The sequence below is a fragment of the Sphaeramia orbicularis genome, chromosome 8 (genome assembly GCF_902148855.1).
Source record: "Sphaeramia orbicularis chromosome 8, fSphaOr1.1, whole genome shotgun sequence".
NCBI lineage: Eukaryota > Metazoa > Chordata > Actinopteri > Kurtiformes > Apogonidae > Sphaeramia > Sphaeramia orbicularis.
In genome coordinates, this window is record NC_043964.1 from 12,678,065 (window position 1) to 12,696,307 (window position 18,243).

Genomic DNA, 18,243 nt, shown 5'->3' on the forward strand with positions numbered 1-18,243 from the left:
ACTTGATGTGATAAGGTCACTGACCATTGTCTTAAAAAGGAACGGAGGGACGAATTTATGTTTAAATAACTTGACAATTTTGTTGTTGTTTTTTTATGTAAGCTGACAATGAGCTTCCCCTGTCTGATAGACGAGCAGTTGCCACTGCTTCCCACTCACCTTGAAAGAAAAGACAGAATAAAACAAAAGACAAACACAGAAGGAAAAGAAACAGAAAAAAAAAAATCAGAATATTTTTCACTCAAGAAATTCATACCTTGCCCGGAAAAATGTGATAGTGGGATCATTTTACATTTATGCATTTGGCAGACGCTTTTTTTCCAAAGTGACTTACAGGGGAAAAACCAAAATAAAAAGAATAAATTACAAAAATAGATCAAAGACATTTTAAATCCAGTGGCCTCATTTAGAATGTTAGTCTTTCCAAAATGATCTCACAGATCATGAATTCTGGCAAATTATTACCGGAAGGTACAAGCTGCCTGTGAGAAAATCTCTTGGTATATTTGACTGAACTGTGAAAACTTTTTACAAGTAAGAAGATGAAAAAAATGATGGAAAGACACAGAAGAGTTGAACAGAAGCTACCACTCATCTTAGTGTGAATGGCTGCTCAGTGTCCCCACGAATATGAGGCGTACAAACCAAGATGTAGGAATAAACAAATGAGTGTCTAATACATGAGACGGAGTGGGCGGTATCTAATGGTATATCTGCATTTACATCTACAGAGTTTAATGTAAGCACAGTCGAAGATAGTCAGTAATCGAAAGCTGCGACAACATAGGCTAATATAGCGGGTGGTAACAGATACAGGACTCTGTGGCTGAGGTTTGGAAAAGAAAAGGTTGCAGTCAGTTGGAAAAAATGTGTGTTGGCTGTGATGACTAAGAGCTTGTTCCAGTGACATTTGGTGTGTGCTGTTTCTCTGTTGCTGTTTCTTGTGTTGTGTTAGTGAAGTTTAATTACATGAATGTGCACATGGGAACACATTTATTTACTTTGCTTTGTCAGAGTCTGGAGGGTAGATTCTGACATTGGGGGGGGGGGGGGGGGGGGGGTGTCCCTGCTGCTTCTTTAGACCAGGGGTGTCAAACTCATTTTAGTTCAGTTCCATATTTAGCCCAATTTGATCTCAAGCGGCCCAGAACCAGTAAAATAATGACTTAATAACCTATAAATAATGACAAATCTAGGTTTTTTATTTTGTTTTAGTACAAAAAAAACCCCAATTAAATTACGAAAATATTTACATTTTACAAAAAAGATATGAATAACTTGAAAAAACAGAAATTTCATTTGAAAAATTAGTGCAATTTTAACAATATTATGCCTCGACTTATTACTTATACATGTACATTTACACACAGTGTTACATAAACATTTGGTAACAGGCAGAATATTGTTAAAAATTTTGCAATTTGGAAATAAAATTTGAACAATTTCTACAATATTCCATCTGTTATTATTAACACAACTACAGATCACAGTGGATCCATAAATGCACAAAACATTTAGTAACAGGCAGAATATTGTTCAAATTGCACATTTCAGGTTGTTCATCTTTGTTTTTATTTATGTATTTATTTGCATTTCATTGTGAAAAAATAGTTTTGTAAATGTAAATATTTTCACAGTGTAATGTTATTTTTTTCACTTAAATTTTTTTCCACATAATTTTTCACAAAGAAAATTTGTAGTTGTCATTATTTATGGGTTATTGTGTTGTTATTTTTACTGTAGATCACATTCGTCTGTATGTGGAACCTGAACCAAAATGATTTGGACAGCTTTGATTGTTCAGGTTCATTTGTGCACTTTCATCCCACGGGCCAGAATGGAACCTTTGCCAGGCCAGATTTGGCCCCCAGGCCGCATGTTTGACACTTCTGCTTCAGACTGACTCATCATCTGCGGGGTCCCACTGTTAACTTATGACCTCTCACTTTCGCTGTACATCCAGGGTCTCGAAAGTGACTCACAGCTACAATTTCATATCGCTTTGTTCTCTGTTAGAACCACAAAAAACTGAAAAGACCAAGTTATAGCTTTTAATGACGGCATCGCTGCCCTTTTTTTTATTGCAATTATGTTGATTTTCTCAAATGTGACGACAAATTATGGCACATTTCCAGAGATAATGCATCGCTATTGAAGTGCAAACAGCTCATCAGGGCATCGAAAATGATCCAATACAAAATCTGTCAGCACGTGAAACTTTATAAACCACCAAATACTTATGATTTCACGTGTGGTGTGAGTAGTGACTGAACTTTGGAGGTTTGCTCCATCAAATCATTTCACTTTTCATTTTAAATTAATGTAAATGAAACTGAATGCAGCGTTTAATTACAGTTATTCTTGTTACACAATTAACCAACTAAATAGCTTTAATTTTCATTTTTAAAAATGTAAAGAATGTGAATGATTTTCATATGCTTATATTTTTAGTTGCATACATTATTGCTGTAATAATTAATAAAAACAAACAATAATACATTAGAGCTGCAACCGATTAATCGACTCAAAGTGATCCAAAAAAATCATTCAACCACAATTCTCCTGAATCAAAGCTTTGTTTCCTTCATTTCTCTGCCGTTAAACATTGGTTCCACTGTTGTGTTTCACACGGACGCTTATTGTGACGCACAAAGAAGCTTCAATTCAGGAAAACTGCAACAGAACATCTCCCTTCAATCAATTCGAGTCGATCAATCAAATCGGGACTTTTTGCATTGACTTCAAGCACCTAGTCGATTAATCAGTTGCAGCTCTATAATACATACATTCCAGTGTCTCACTAGCAATATATGTATGTCACACAATGACACACAGTGACATACATTCAGTTATTATTAGCTGACCCGTATGTGAAATTTTGTTAAAAACAGTATGTGCTTGTATATTTGTCTATACAACGAAACAATAAATAAATACTTACTACTCATACTAATACATAAATATAGATTTCATGAAATATAAAACATAATAAAAAGAAAAGACAGTAGTATAAAAATGTATAAAATGACAAAAAGAGTAGAAAATGGAGGGGAAATTAGGTTTTCTGCCAATAAGTGTGGCCCGACACAAAAATACATTCATATGGTGCATTTAAATGCATTTAAATCAATCAAGAAAAAATAAAACTGTCAAGTAAGATCCATTCACTGCTTCACACCCTAAAATTTGCTTGTTAATCATACCCAGATAGCAAATGTTTGGGCAGTATTATGGCATACGTTTGGCATTTTTGGCTTTCTTTTGGCATATTTCTGTAAAGCCAAAACACTGCACAAATTTTAGGTGAATTTTGTCCTCCTTTTGGCCTCTCTTTGGGTCAGTTTTGGCTCCTTTTTGGCTGGATTATGGGGATTTAGGGCTTTTCTGGGACAATTATGGCTATATTTTGGAAGTTCGCAATTAGTTTGGGTGAATTTTGGCTTCCTTCTGGTTTGATTTTGGCTTGCCTATTTTGGGCCATTTAGGGCCCATATATCTGCCCCAGAACTTTGCCAAAATGGCATGCCAGTTTTGGGCCAGATTTAAGCCATAATGATTTTGCTATCTGGGTAGCTATCTGAGCAGAAATGAGATAAGTCTCAGTCTGCTTTTCTGGTTTATGAAACAAAAGTTTGAGCACAACAGCGAAGAAGTAGATTTGTAGTGATGGCATCGACTACACAAACCCTGAGGATGTTATACAGTGGAAGGACTTCAAAACCAATTGTTTCCCAGGGTTAGTTTGGTTTGTGGCAGATCTCCATCTTTGCGACTGTACACAGAGATGTCGTAAAGAGATGTTCAGATGGGTTTGAGGACAATAAACTCAACTATCTTTGCATCTGCACAGGGTCGCTACATGAGCACAAACCCTGAAACACAGTGAAAACGTTCCGTCACCAGTCCTGTGTTTAAGGATTGTCCATGTATATGACACTCAGGTGGGTCAGTGATCCGCTGTCATTCGTACTCTTATTGCTGGTGATGGTGACCATCAGGGTGCTTCTAGCTGCGAGTCTCTCCACTTTGCTGAGGACGCCTGTGCTGCATGTTTGTGCATCAAACCAACCCTGCAGAATATCTTTATCCAAGTTTTTCACGCTTATTTGGTCCAGTTCCTGCCCTGTAGATTTCTTTCCATTGCATTCCAGCGTTACCCTGAGACTCAGAAAGTAATATCCATCCTTCAGTATGTTCAGAACGTATCCACTTGAGATCAGGCCTGATGAACTGTCGTCTTCTTTCCACTCGATGGTTTTATTTGGGTGGACTGTGAGCGACAGAAAAGTAGCAATTAGATTTGAATGTGTTTTTATAAAAATTCTGCTGTGAATATTATTCTATAACATGATAAAATAGTAAACAGTAAAAAAATGCAGTGTCAGTATTTCAGAGTCAAGCTATTTTAACCTAGATAGAGTATTTATAGGTCTATGGAGAGTAAACCAGTGAAAACAGTAGAGTTAAAAGTCAGTGTAAAGTTCGACACTGATGCAGTGTAAAATTCAACTCTACAGAGTGATGATTAGTGCCAGTCTGCTCCATTGCATTATGGGTACTGGACATTTTACTCATTGTGTTCCATTTTATGTGTAGGTGTTCATGTTTATTCAGGTTGATATGTCTGTTTTACAACATGGCCTTTTTATGTTTTGTTTTTTTTTTTTTTATTAATGTGACACCATTAGTCAAACCTGTAGGCAGAACAACTTATAATAAGAATAGAAATAACCACACCTTTTAAAAGGAAAAGCATATTTTAAGATATTCATGACCCACACAGTAAATTAATTCCTTTAACAACCCCCACTTTGGAAACTCCTGCAATTCTACATTATTTCAACATTAGTGTGATGAAAATAATACAGCAGATAAATAAATGTTAAAACATCATAGAGTTATTTTTAAACTAAATTTGGAGTCAAAATAGCTCTATAAAATGTAGTCATATTACTCTAACAGGATGAAAACACCACTGTGTTAAATATTTTTACACATTTCATTGTCAATTCTGACACTGGATTGAGTAGAATTAACTCTGAAAATTTGATTTGGGCCATAGATTAAATTTTAGTTTAATTTTGAGTGGGACCAAATGTTTTCTGAAACAGCTAAATTCAACTCTCTAAGAGTAAAAATGGACACTTTTTTTTTAAACTGAAAACACCAGTGTTAAATATTTTTACACATTTCTTTGTTAATTTTGACACTGAATTGAGTAGAATTAACTCTGAGAATTTGAATTTGGCCATAGAGTAAATTTTACTCTAATTTTGAGTGGGGACCAAATGTCATCTGAACCAGAGTTAAATTCAACTCTCTAAGAGTAAAAATGGACACTGTTTGTTTGTTGTTGTTTTTTTTTTACTGTGTATACATTCTGTAACTAAAATACATATTTCTTCTAACATCTGCACCAGCCAGTTTCCTTCAGTCATTACATAAAAAATACTTTACCTCCTTTGCTTTCAAAGTTTGCCATTTTGCCCTTTGCCAGGAGAAACTCAGGAGGAGACTGTTGATAAAGAAAGAGCTCTATTAGACTCAGAAAACTAACATTGAACATAAGCAGCTACTTCTAAAATGTGATTATGAAACTTGACTCTCTCCCATTTCAGAAGCGAAAAAGAAAAAAACATCTTAGAAGGAAAGAACAGAATAAACAGAACAGTTTAGTTAGTGGCATTTCCCCGAATGTGACAGTAACGTCACTGCGCTTCCTCCAAGAGGTGAGGATGGTGGTTAGACTGTGTGACATCAATAAATCAGAGAAAATGGAAGTCATTTGAGGCAGATCTGCCTGGTCTGCAGGATTTGAATGTTTGAGATTTTGAAGCAGCAATTTTATGTAAAGCAGAAGTATCAAAAATAAAACAAGCACATGTATTCAGACTGTCAGAATATGTAGTACATCACACTAAGGTAAACAGGAGAAGCACAGACTGGTAATCTTACCGAAGTGTTATTGTTTTCATGGAATGGCATTTTGTGTTCTCGTGCTACAGCGCTACAGTTCTGACACTGGGGAGGGAAACAGAAGCACAAATATGCTCAGAAGTTCCATACAGAGTTTCAGTGTCAATGTCAGAGTCTTATCCTGATTTGTCTTATGTTTGAAATTAATGTAATGTTCCAACAACAACAACAACAACAACAACAACAACAACAACAACAACAATAACAACAAGACACAAACTGGGGCCTTGAAATGCTTTTTGTATCTTATTGCAGATTTTTTTCAATTGCTAAATCAATATTAACCCTGTAATGTCTGAACCATTAACCCTATAACACCAAACGTATCATATTTGATACGTGAGTTTTGAAGTCCTCTACATCACAGGTGTCAAAAATGCGGCCCAGGGGCCAAATCCGGCCTGCCAAAGGGTCCAGTCCGGCCCTTGGGATGAATTTGTAAAATGCAAAAATTACGCTGAAGATATTAACAATCCTTTTAGTTTAGGTTCCACATTCAGACCAATTCAATCTCAAGTGGGTCAGACCAGTAAAATACTATCATAATAACATATAAATAATGACAACACCAAATGTTTCTCTTTGTAAATGTAAATATTTTCATGTATTTACACTAAAACAGAGTATAATTTTGCAAAAAAATGTGAATAACTGAAATGTCTTAAGAGATGTAAGTACAGTTTTAACAATCTTCTGCCTGTTACTAAATGTTTTGTGTATTTGTATATCCACTGTGATCTGAAAGTTATAATGTACATGTGTAAATGATAAACTGAGGCAGAATATTGTTAAAATTACACTTATTTTTTTTCATTTTTTTCATGTTATTCACATCTTTTAAAAGGATAGTTTGTAGATGTAAACTTGGTCATAATGTAAATTATTTTTTTTTGCTCTGAAACATAGAGAAAAGTTTGAAGTTTACATTATTTATATATTATTATGTTATTATTTTACTGGTCCGGCCCATTTCAGATCAAATTTAGCTGAATGTGGCCCCTGAACTAAAATGAGTTTGACACTCCTGCTCTACATGATCAGTGTCATATTTTTTTCTTGAAAAACCTGATGTGTACAATTAGATACATGCAATACACAGATAATCCACCAGGGGGAGGAATTTGTTCACCAGAGGCCTTTCCAGTGACACTACAATATTAGATTAATGAAGAAGGAGGAAGAACTTTGCCAATTTTGAAAAGGAATCGCCAATTTGTTAGACATGTTTGTGTTATATTATGATTTTGTTTGTTCAAAAATAATAATATTTGAGCATTGAGACCTCGAGTGTCAAACATTATACAAAAGTGAAACTCAAACTTGGAAATTGATAGTTGAAAAGCATGGTTGTTTTTTTTTTTTGGTTGTTCAGAAGGACCAATAAAGGCTCCATTTACAAAGAACTAGAATTTTCTGTCAATGATTTAGTGGTTCTGGCTTTACAGGGTTAAAATCATTGACAGAAAATTCTAGTTTTTTTTTAAACTGGAGCCTCTATTGGTCGATCTGAACAACCAATTTTTATTTTATTTTTTTGCCAAATATCAATTTCCATGTATGAGTTTCAATTTTGTATCATATTTGATACATCAGGTCTCAAAGCTCAAACATTATTGTTTTGATTATATTATTATATTATTAATGTTTAAGCATTGAGACCCGATGTATCAAATATTATATAAATATATATATATATATATATATATATATATATATATATATATATATATATATATATATATATATATATATATAAGTGAAACTCATACATGGAAACTGATATTTGGAGAAAAAAAATACAATTTTTGGTTGTTCAGAAGGACCAATAAAGGCTCCAGTTTCAAAGAACTGGAATTTTCTATCAACGATTTAACCCTGTAAAGCCAGAACCACTAAATCATTGACAGAAAATTCTACTTCTTTGAAAATGGAGCTTTTATTGGTCCTTCTGAACTACCAAAAAAAAAAAAAAACACATGCTTTTCAACTATCAATTTCCATGTATGAGTTTCACTTTTGTATCATATTTGATACTCCGGGTCTCAAAGCTCAAACATTATTATTTTGAACAAACACAAACATAATACAACACAAACATGTCTAACAAATTGGTAATTCCTTTTCAAAACTGTCAAAGTTCTGCCTCCTTCCTCATTAATGACAGTCTTGTAGTGTCACTGGAAAGGCCACTGGTGAACAAATCCCTCCCCCCTGGTGGATTATCTGTGTATTGCATGTATCTAATTGTATTAAATCATGATCATGTAGAGGGCTTCAAAACTCATGTATCAAGTATGACATGTTTGGCGTTACAGGGTTAAAAATGCACAACTTTATCTTTAAAAAGCCTTCTCCTGTGAAATGTTTCCTCTGAACACATTTTCTTGGCTATCACTAAACATTTATTTGTCTTTTCTTTTTATATTTTGTTAAAAATAAAATCTAAAGTCATGACAGGGGTCTTTTACAGCCAGCTGCAGACCACAAGCAGGGGCGTCTTTCTCACCAGCTGTGCTACTACCAAAACCACAAGAAAGAACACATGCGCTGCACAGGTGCTTCTGTATACAAGGCTGACGTTCATCTCATTTCCGAATAAATGGATTCAGTTACACGACTACACAAACTATTGTTTCATCTAGTCATTAATCAACGAGAAACACAATAACTTCAGTTCTGTGAGTTTTAATCTGAGGACATGATAAAGCGTCTTACCTGGCTACAGCGTTCCACTTTGAAGAAAACCACTATGGACACAATTTGGATGATGGAAAGGATGGTGGTCCATAACAAGAGGACGTGGATGAGGGAATGATGGGTGTGTTGTTGTGGCATCGTCAGTTGGACTGCAGAGCTCTCAGGTCAACCTCAGCCTAAGGAGTGCAGGAAGACGTGAGTGAAGATCTGACTGTGATGAGCACCTAAAGCAGTGTGTCGGCTTCCTGAGCCTGACGCATACATGTGATGAGAAAGTTGTGATGACTGACGGAGCAAAAGCTGTGCCCTGAGTGTCTTTTCAACTTGAATCCAATTTTGGTACTTTCCCCCTGTATGTTACTGAAGACAAACAACAGGCTCAGATAGCATCTACATCTGGGGACTGGCCCTTTTCTCCTACTCACCGCAACTCACACTCAAAAAGGAGGAACAAGACTCACTATGAGGGAGAAAAAGGAAGGAATGGAGAACTTTGACATGATTTTCATTCAAAAACCCAAGTTCCTTTTTTTATGATGAGACATTTCCATGCTTGTAAATATCAGAAGAAGTCACTGTGTTGCAATTTTGACGCGTGTTTCCTCTTTTTTTTCTATACTGTCTAGAACACAGGTGTCAAACATGTGACCCGGGGGCCAAATCCGGCCCACCAAAGGGTCCAATCCGGCCCCTGGGATGAATTTGTGAAATGTAAAGATTACACTAAGATATTAACAATCAAGGATGTTAAAATCATTTTAGGTTGTTTCAATCTAAAGTGAATCAGACAAGTCAAATATTATCATAATAACCTATAAATAATGAAAACTGTAAATTTGTCTTTGTTTTAGTGCAGGGGTGTCAAACTCATTTTAGTTCAGGGGCCACATTCAGCTAAATTTGATCAGAAGTGGGCCGAACCAACATAATAATATAGAAATAATGTCAACTCCAAACTTTTTTCTATGTTTTAGAGCAGGGGTGTCAAACTCATTTTAGTTCAGGGGCCATATCCCCCCAATATGATCCGAAGTGGGCCAGACCAGTAAATTAATAACATTGTAATAAATAAATAATGCCAACTCCAAACATTTCCATATGTTTTCTAGTGAAAAAAATAAAATTACATTATGGAAATGTTTACATCTATAAACTGTCCTTTTAAAAATGTGAATAACATGAACAACCATGAAAAAACTGACATTTATTAAGAAAAATAAGTGGAATTTTAACTCTATTTTGCCTCTGCTTATCATTTGTCAATGTGCGTTACAACTTACAGATCGCAATAAATCTGCAAATACACAAAACATTTTAGTAAATGGCAGAATATAAGTAAAATTGCATCTACTTCTCTTAAGACATTTCTAGTTTTTCATATTTTTTGTGAAAGGCTAGTTTGTAAATTTACACATTTTCATGGAATTTCACTTTTTTTTTTTACACTAAAATAGAGGAAAAATTTGGAATTGTCATTATTTGTAGGTTTTTATGGTAGTATTTTACTGATCTGACCCACTTGAGACTAAAGTAGGACTTTATGTGGCCCCTAAAGTAAAAAGATTGACTCTTAATATCTTGAGTGTAATTTTTGCATTTCACAAATTCATCCCACGGGCCGGATTGGACCCTTTGGTGGGCCAATTTTGGCCCCCGGGCCGCATGTTTGACACCTGTGTAATAACATATAAATAATGTCAACTCCAAACTTTTCTCTATGTTTTAGAGCGAAAAAAGTAAAATTACATAATGAAAATGTTTACACTTACAAACGATCCCTTCATACAATGTGAATAACATGAACAAACTGAAAAAATAAGTGTAATTTTAACAATATTCTGTCTCAGTTTATCATTTACACATATACATTATAACTTACAGATCACAGTGGATCTACAAATACACAAAACATATAATAACAGACAGAATATTGTTAAAATTGTACTTACTTCTCTTAAGACATTTCAGGTTGTTCATATTTGTTCAGGTTATTCACATTTTTTGTGAAATTATACTTTGTTTTAGTGTAAATACAAGAAAATATTTACATTTACAAAGAGAAACATTTGTAGTTGTCATTATTTATATATTATTATGATAGTATTTTACTGCTCCTGCCCACTTGAGATTGAATTGGTCTGAATGTGGAACCTGAACTAAAAGGATTATCAATATCTTAGTGTAATTTTTGCATTTCACAAATTCATCCCAAGGGCCGGACTGGACTCTTTGGCGGGCCGGATTTGGCCCCCGGGCCGCATGTTTGACACCTGTGTTTTAGTGTAAAAAAAAAGTAAAATTACACAAAAATGTTGACATTTACAGACTAGCCTTTTACAAAAAATGTGAATATCTGAAATGTCCTAAGAGTAGTATGTGGAATTTTAATAATATTCACCCTGCTATTATATGTTTTGTGATCTCTAAGTTGTGATTCACATGTGTAAAAGATAAACTAAGGTGTAATATTGCTAACATTGCACTTATTTTACCAAAGAATTTTCAGGTTGTTCATATTTGTTCATGTTATGTTCAAGTACAATTCGTAGATGTAAACATTTTCATTACCGAATTTACTTTTTTCACTCAAAAGCTCTTATCCTATTATTTATATTATTTTACTGGTCCGGCCCACTTTAGATCATATTAGGCTGGATGTAGATGCCTGAACTAAAATGAGTTTGACACCCCTGGTCTAGAATGAACATACTTTTAGGGATGAAAAGGTGGATAAAACTGTAAATTATTATTGCATTGTTGTTATATTTTAACTCCCACTGATCTAAACTGTTGATCCACTAATCCTGTCAATACATGTAAATAATTTATGTTTGTCATCTTTTCATGGTCATCAGACCATGGTCGACCCATTTGGACGTTAAGAGGCTCCGCAGTTACCATGGAAACACTGTCATCTTTTACAACATTGATTCCCCTGTAAAACCCATGGAGTTGGATCAATGACAGTGGATGGAGACATTAGGTTTATGTTCAGTTATTGATATATTTTACTGAAAAAGTCCTTTTTTTCCCCCCAAGTTTTCTGTTTTTGTTATAATAACCCTCAAATGTAATCTCAGCATGAAGATTAAAGTACATGATCAGTGAAATAAATATAGGAAAATATCTGATTTTCACTAAAAAAATGGAAAATACAGAGGATAAAATTATGATAAATGGTGATAAATCACTTAAGATCAATGACAGTGGATGGAGACACTTGGTTTATGTTCAGTTAATGATATATTTTACTGAAAAAGTCCATTTTTTCCCAAGTTTTCTCTGTTTTTGTTATAATAACCCTCAAATGTAATCTCACTATGAAAATTAAAGTACATGATCAGTGAAAAAAATATGGAAAAAAAACCCTGATTTTCACTGAAAAAATGGAAAATACAGAGGATAATATTATGATAAATGGTGACAAATCACTTAAGATCAATGACAGTGGATGGAGACACTAAGTTTATGTTCAGTTAATGATAGATTTTACTGAAAAAGTCCTTTTTTTCCCCAAGTTTTCTCTGTTTTTGTTATAATAACCTTCAAATGTAATCTCACCATGAAGATTAAAGTACATGATCAGTGGAAAAAAATATAGGAAAATATCTGATTTTCACTGAAAAAAAAAAGGAAAATACAGAGGATAATATTATGATAAATGGTGATAAACCACTTAAGATCAATGACAGTGGATGGACACACTAAGTTTATGTTCAGTTAATGATATATTTTACTGAAAAAGTCCATTTTTTCCCAAGTTTTCTCTGTTTTTGTTATAATAACCCTCAAATGTAATCTCACTATGAAAATTAAAGTACATGATCAGTGAAAAAAATATGGAAAAAAAACCCTGATTTTCACTGAAAAAATGGAAAATACAGAGGATAATATTATGATAAATGGTGACAAATCACTTAAGATCAATGACAGTGGATGGAGACACTAAGTTTATGTTCAGTTAATGATAGATTTTACTGAAAAAGTCCTTTTTTTCCCCAAGTTTTCTCTGTTTTTGTTATAATAACCTTCAAATGTAATCTCACCATGAAGATTAAAGTACATGATCAGTGGAAAAAAATATAGGAAAATATCTGATTTTCACTGAAAAAAAAAGGAAAATACAGAGGATAATATTATGATAAATGGTGATAAACCACTTAAGATCAATGACAGTGGATGGACACACTAAGTTTATGTTCAGTTAATGATATATTTTACTGAAAAAGTCCTTTTTTTCCCCAAGTTTTCTGATTTTGTTATAATAACCCTCAAATGTAATCTCACCATGAAAATTAAAGTACATGATCAGTGAAATAAATATAGGAAAATATCTGATTTTCACTGAAAAAAAATGGAAAACACTGAGGATAATATTATGATAAATGGTGATAAACCACTTAAGATCAATGACAGTGGATGGACACACTAAGTTTATGTTCAGTTAATGATATATTTTACTGAAAAAGTCCTTTTTTTCCCCAAGTTTTCTGTTTTTGTTATAATAACCCTCAAATGTAATCTCACCATGAAAATTAAAGTACATGCTCAGTGAAATAAATATAGGAAAATATCTGATTTTCACTGAAAAAAAATGGAAAACACCGAGGATAATATTATGATAAATGGTGATAAACCACTTAAGATCAATGACAGTGGATGGAGATGCTTATTTTTTTCAATTCAATTCAAATCAGTTTTATTTGTAGAGTCCTATATCACAGAGTTTTACAGAATTAATTGGATATGAAAAGAAACAACAGTCAAATAAATAGTAGATGAAGGAAATGAGTTAATGTCTAGGGCATCCCCCTGTCCTCAGACCCTCCTACTCAGCAAGCAACAACTTCAAAAACCCAGTGGGAAAAGAGAGTTTTATGTTCAGTTAGTGATCGATTTTAGCAAAAAAGTCACTTTTTCTTCATTTTATTCTATTTCGCTATCATAATCTTTGAATTTACTCTAAGCTTTTATGAACATCTACATGATCAGTGAATTAAAATTGGGAAAATAGATGGTTTTTGCTGGAAAAAATGCAAAATTCAGAGGATAATATTAAAATAAACGGTGATGAATCAATTAGGGAAGGTTAAATAGAGAGAAACTTTTTTTTTTTTTTTTTTTTTTTTTACATTGTGGGTTTTAAAGTATGGCTATAACACTTGGAACAATACCAAAAAAAAAAAAAAAAAGTAAATAGGGATAATTCATAGTAAGTATTATGAAGAAACTCCCATTTCTATGTCAGAATATGTACACATTATTATTAAAATATGGTTACAATACATTTAACTGTATAATAGTGTAGTAGTGCATTAACGTCCTTATCTCGTTTATCATTTAACACAGCAAGATTATGGAGCAAGTGCATGAAACCAAATGTCACACTCACCTTAGTGGAACACACAAAATGTCATGTTACATTGTTTACTATTTGCACTTCTTAAAAATTCCCACCTGCTTTTAAACTCAGGTTGAGGTCAGTAAGTGGGGTTTCACTTTCTCTGTCTAAACCTGCGAGGGGAAAGTTTCATGGCAGCATAAACAGGATGGGCTTTATTTCAGGTATGTGTCATCAGGCTAAAAGGAGGACTTACAGATAAAGTGATTTCTGAAGAAAATGATCAAGAACAACAGAGCAACACACAAACATGTTTGTTTTTCCAAAGCGATTAACAACTGTTGTATTCACAGCAGAGTATAAGTCACAGAACTGTATTTTAGGCAAAAAAAAAGGAAAATATCACATAATCTCACATGGTAGAGAGTCATAATGCGTAAATATGAGTAGTCATGTGCTCATTTTTGTTATTTCTAAGGCCGTGATGACAAAGCAGGATGGAAATGCAAAGGGAAATAGGATTGATTCATCAATATCTGGAGTATAGTTCTGCATTTTTGGTTGTTGTCACACTTTCCAAATGCTGCAAAATTTCATTGTACTGCCCGTAATGAATCATTGTTTCATTCGAGAGATGCGGAGGAAATACGACAAAAAAGATCAAGATGATATTAGATCCAGGAGATTGAACTGACAAACTGACAATGACGCAACAATGCACGCAACAATACATATAATGGAGACTTTCAAAGAATCTGTGACTACGCTTCGGTGCAGCGTGCCGTTCTTTGTCCATAGATACACATAACAAAAACAGGATTAACACAGTAATAATGACTCTGGCCTTTGAGATCCACTTCTCAATGACTTCTGCTGACATTCACTCGAAAGGTTTACTTCCTCTGGTTTTATGCTCAGAAAATGATGACTTGCAGCCCCCTAGTGGACGCAAACCAAATGACAGGATTAAATATTTGCCCTAAAGCACATGTATAACATTTACCCTGCATGTTTCAAAGACAAGTTGAGCATTTTTTACCCTCGTTTTCTTTCTTTAATCTTATATCAAGCAAGTGACTATTTTTGGTCATTTCTGCACACATTACAAAACAGTGACAATAACAGTTACAGTGAGGAAACAATCTCAGGTCCAATGTGGTCTACAGGGTCTGTAAGGTCCACCTCTGCATGAACAGTGAGTGGACCTGCTTTGTTTGGTACCATGAAGTATTGGTACTAATGTAAGGAATGATGTTCAAAGGGAGAATGTGTTTGGATCAGCATGTATGTTGTTGTCATGTTCTAAAAGTGACGTTCAGATGTTCTAAAATACATGTTCCTTTCACCTTACATGTAGGGGGGTTGGCTGTGGCTGTGGCTCAGTTGGTAGAGTGGGTTGTCCAATAACCAAAGGGTTGGCGGTTTCGAATCCCGCTCTGTCCTAGTCAGTCTGTTGTGTCCTTGGGCAAGACACTTCACCCTCCCTGCCTCCAGTGCCACCCTCACTGGTGTATGAATGTTTGGTGGTGGTCAGAGGGGCCGTAGGCGCAAAATGGCAGCCACGCTTCTGTCATTCTGCCCCAGGGCAACTGTGGCTACAGATGTAGTTTACCACCACCAGAGGGAGAATGTGAGAGCGAATGAATAATGGGTCAATAATGTAAAGCGCTTTGGGTGTCTAGAAAGGCGCTATATAAATCCAATCCATTATTATTATTAGTTTTTATTGTATTTTTTTGTATTTACTTCTTGGATTTTTTTTTTTTTTTTTTTGCCACTTAGGGGTAAGGAACCAAATATGGCAACTTAATTAACCTTGATATACTTTACATAACAGTAATAATAATAATAATAATAATAATAATAATAATAATAATAATAATAATAAAGGACAATTTTCACAAAAGTAACAAAGTCTTATGTCCTCTAATAACACACAAAGGCTGAAATTTTAAATCCCAGAGTATTTCTATGAGTGAACTATAAAGGGTTAATGTGTAATCCCCCCAAAACAGTCAGCAGCAACAATAAAACAAGCTGAAATTAGCTTAAAATGCAAACTATGTGGCATTATAGAGTTAGATTCCTGTTGGTTTTTGTTGTTAGAAGTGCCAAGTGTCTGAATAATAGAGAAAGAAAAAAGAAAATTACCAACAAAAAAAAACCTCACTTTCCTTAAAAAAAAGAAAAAAAATCTATCTATCTATCTATCTATCTATCTATCTATCTATCTATCTATCTATCTATCTATCTATCTATCTATCTATCTATCTATCTATCTATCTATCTATCTATCTATCTATCTATCTATCTATCTATCTATCTATCTATCTATCTATCTATCTATCTATCTATCTACAGTTAGTTAGTTAGTTCTAAGTTCTGCATCAAAGTAGAAGTGACTGACAGGTATCTATCTAGAGGACTTTTACTGCATTTCTATGAGTTTTACTGGAACATACTTGTAGGTTTATGATGTACACAAAACATTTATTTCAGTGGAGAAGCTTGCATCTATCTGGTTGTACTGATATTCTGTCACTAACCCTTTGTAGGGCACTCATAGAAATACTCTGAAATTCATAATTTCCACCTCAGTTTGTTATTGGAGGACATGACAAGAGTCCATTATTTTTGTGAAATTTTTCAGAATTTTGTATTGTTATGATGAAAATCAATTTCGATGGAGCTGAACCTTACCCAAAAGGGGCAAAATGTATATATAAAAATACAAGAAAAACACACAAAAGGTGAAAGGAACATGTATTTTAGAACATTAGAACATCACTTTTAGAGCATTATAGTGACATAAACAAGACTTTGTTACCTTTGTGAAAATTTTCCCTTTTTATTTTTATTTTTTTATTTTTATTTATTTATTTTTGTTTTACTGTTATTTAAAGTATATCAAAGTCAATGAAGTTACCATATTTGGTTCCTCACCCCTAAGTCGCAAAAAAAAAAAAAAAAAAAAAAAAAAAAAAAAAGCCAAAAATATTTATATAAGAATACAAGAAAAACACATATAAGGTGAAAGGAACATGTATTTTAGAACATTAGAACATCACTTTTAGAGCATTATAATGACATAACAGGACTTTGTTGCCTTTGTAAAAAATTTTTCCTTTTTATCATTATTTTTATTTATTTATTTTTTACTGTTATTTAAAGTATATCAAAGTTGATGAAGTTACCATATTTGGTTCCTTACCCCTAAGTGGCAAAAAAAAAAAAAAAAAAAAAGAAGCTAAAAAGTGTATATAAAAATACAAGAAAAACACATAAAAGGTGAAAGGAACATGTATTTTAGAACATTAGAACATCACTTTTAGGGCATTATAATGACATAAGATTTTGTTACCTTTGTGAAAATTTTCCTTTTTATTATTATAATTATTTTTTTTTTTTACTGTTATTTAAAGTGTATCAAAGGTTAATGAAGTTACCATATTTGGTTCCTCACCCCTAAGTGAAAAAAACAAACAAAAATACAAGAAAAACACATATAAGGTGAAAGGAACATGTATTTTAGAACATTAGAACATCCCTTTTAGAGCATTATAATGACACAACAGGACTTTGTTACCTTTGTAAAAAAAAAAAAATTCCTTTTATTTTATTTTATTTATTTATTTATTTATTTATTTATTTATTTATTTATTTATTTAACTGTTATTTAAAGTATATCAAAAATAATGAAGTTACCATATTTGGTTCCTTACCCCTAAGTGGCAAAAAAAAAAAAAAAAAAAAAAAAAAAGCTAAAAAGTATATATAAAAATACAAGAAAAACACATAAAAGGTGAAAAGAACATGTATTTTAGAACATTAGAACATGGCTTTTAGAGCATTATAATGACATCCACATGCAGAGGTGGACCTTACAGACCCTGTAGACCACACTGGACCTGAGATTGTTGCCTCACTGTAACTGTTGCTGACAATGTCTTATAATGTTTCCAGAAATTACCAAAAAGAGTCACTTGCCCAATAAAGGGTTAATAGGCTTGCTGGTATTTGTAATTGAGGAACAATGTTTGTGAAAAAAAAAAACTAGTGAGACAAGTTAGGGATTTAATAGTAGTGTGACACAAAGTGTAAACAAGCGTGACATCAGGGTGTTCCCTGCTGGGAGTGGCGCGCCTTCTGCTTTACATGTCACTCATAAAATGAAAATGAAAGACGCATGTGCAAATGAGGAAACAGAAATCTGCTATTCAGGTAATTTT

At 33.5% G+C, this 18,243-nt stretch overlaps 1 protein-coding gene across 1 annotated transcript; it reads right to left on the reverse strand.

Annotated features, from left to right (window-relative positions):
* Positions 1-3,513: 3,513 nt before the first annotated feature.
* LOC115424643 (uncharacterized) lies at positions 3,514-8,943 on the reverse strand. The gene is made up of 4 exons (XM_030142019.1): positions 8,692-8,943; positions 5,956-6,021; positions 5,458-5,515; positions 3,514-4,270 (listed from the first exon to the last, which is right to left on the reverse strand). The coding sequence occupies exons 1-4, from the start codon at positions 8,809-8,811 to the stop codon at positions 3,912-3,914; spliced, it is 603 nt and encodes a 200-aa protein (XP_029997879.1). The 5' UTR covers positions 8,812-8,943; the 3' UTR covers positions 3,514-3,911.
* Between the last annotated feature and the right edge of the window lie 9,300 nt (positions 8,944-18,243).

What these genes read in the sequence shown, in the direction of transcription:
- LOC115424643 (XM_030142019.1), bottom strand. Translation starts at nt 8,811, where the DNA reads ATGCCACAACAACACACCCATCATTCCCTCATCCACGTCCTCTTGTTA. An exon ending in AAGTGGAACGCTGTAGCCAG is followed by an intron (nt 6,022 to 8,691) that starts GTAAGACGCTTT and finishes TTCCCTCCCCAG; the next exon opens with TGTCAGAACTGTAGCGCTGT. An exon ending in AAACTTTGAAAGCAAAGGAG is followed by an intron (nt 4,271 to 5,457) that starts GTAAAGTATTTT and finishes TGTCGCTCACAG; the next exon opens with TCCACCCAAATAAAACCATC.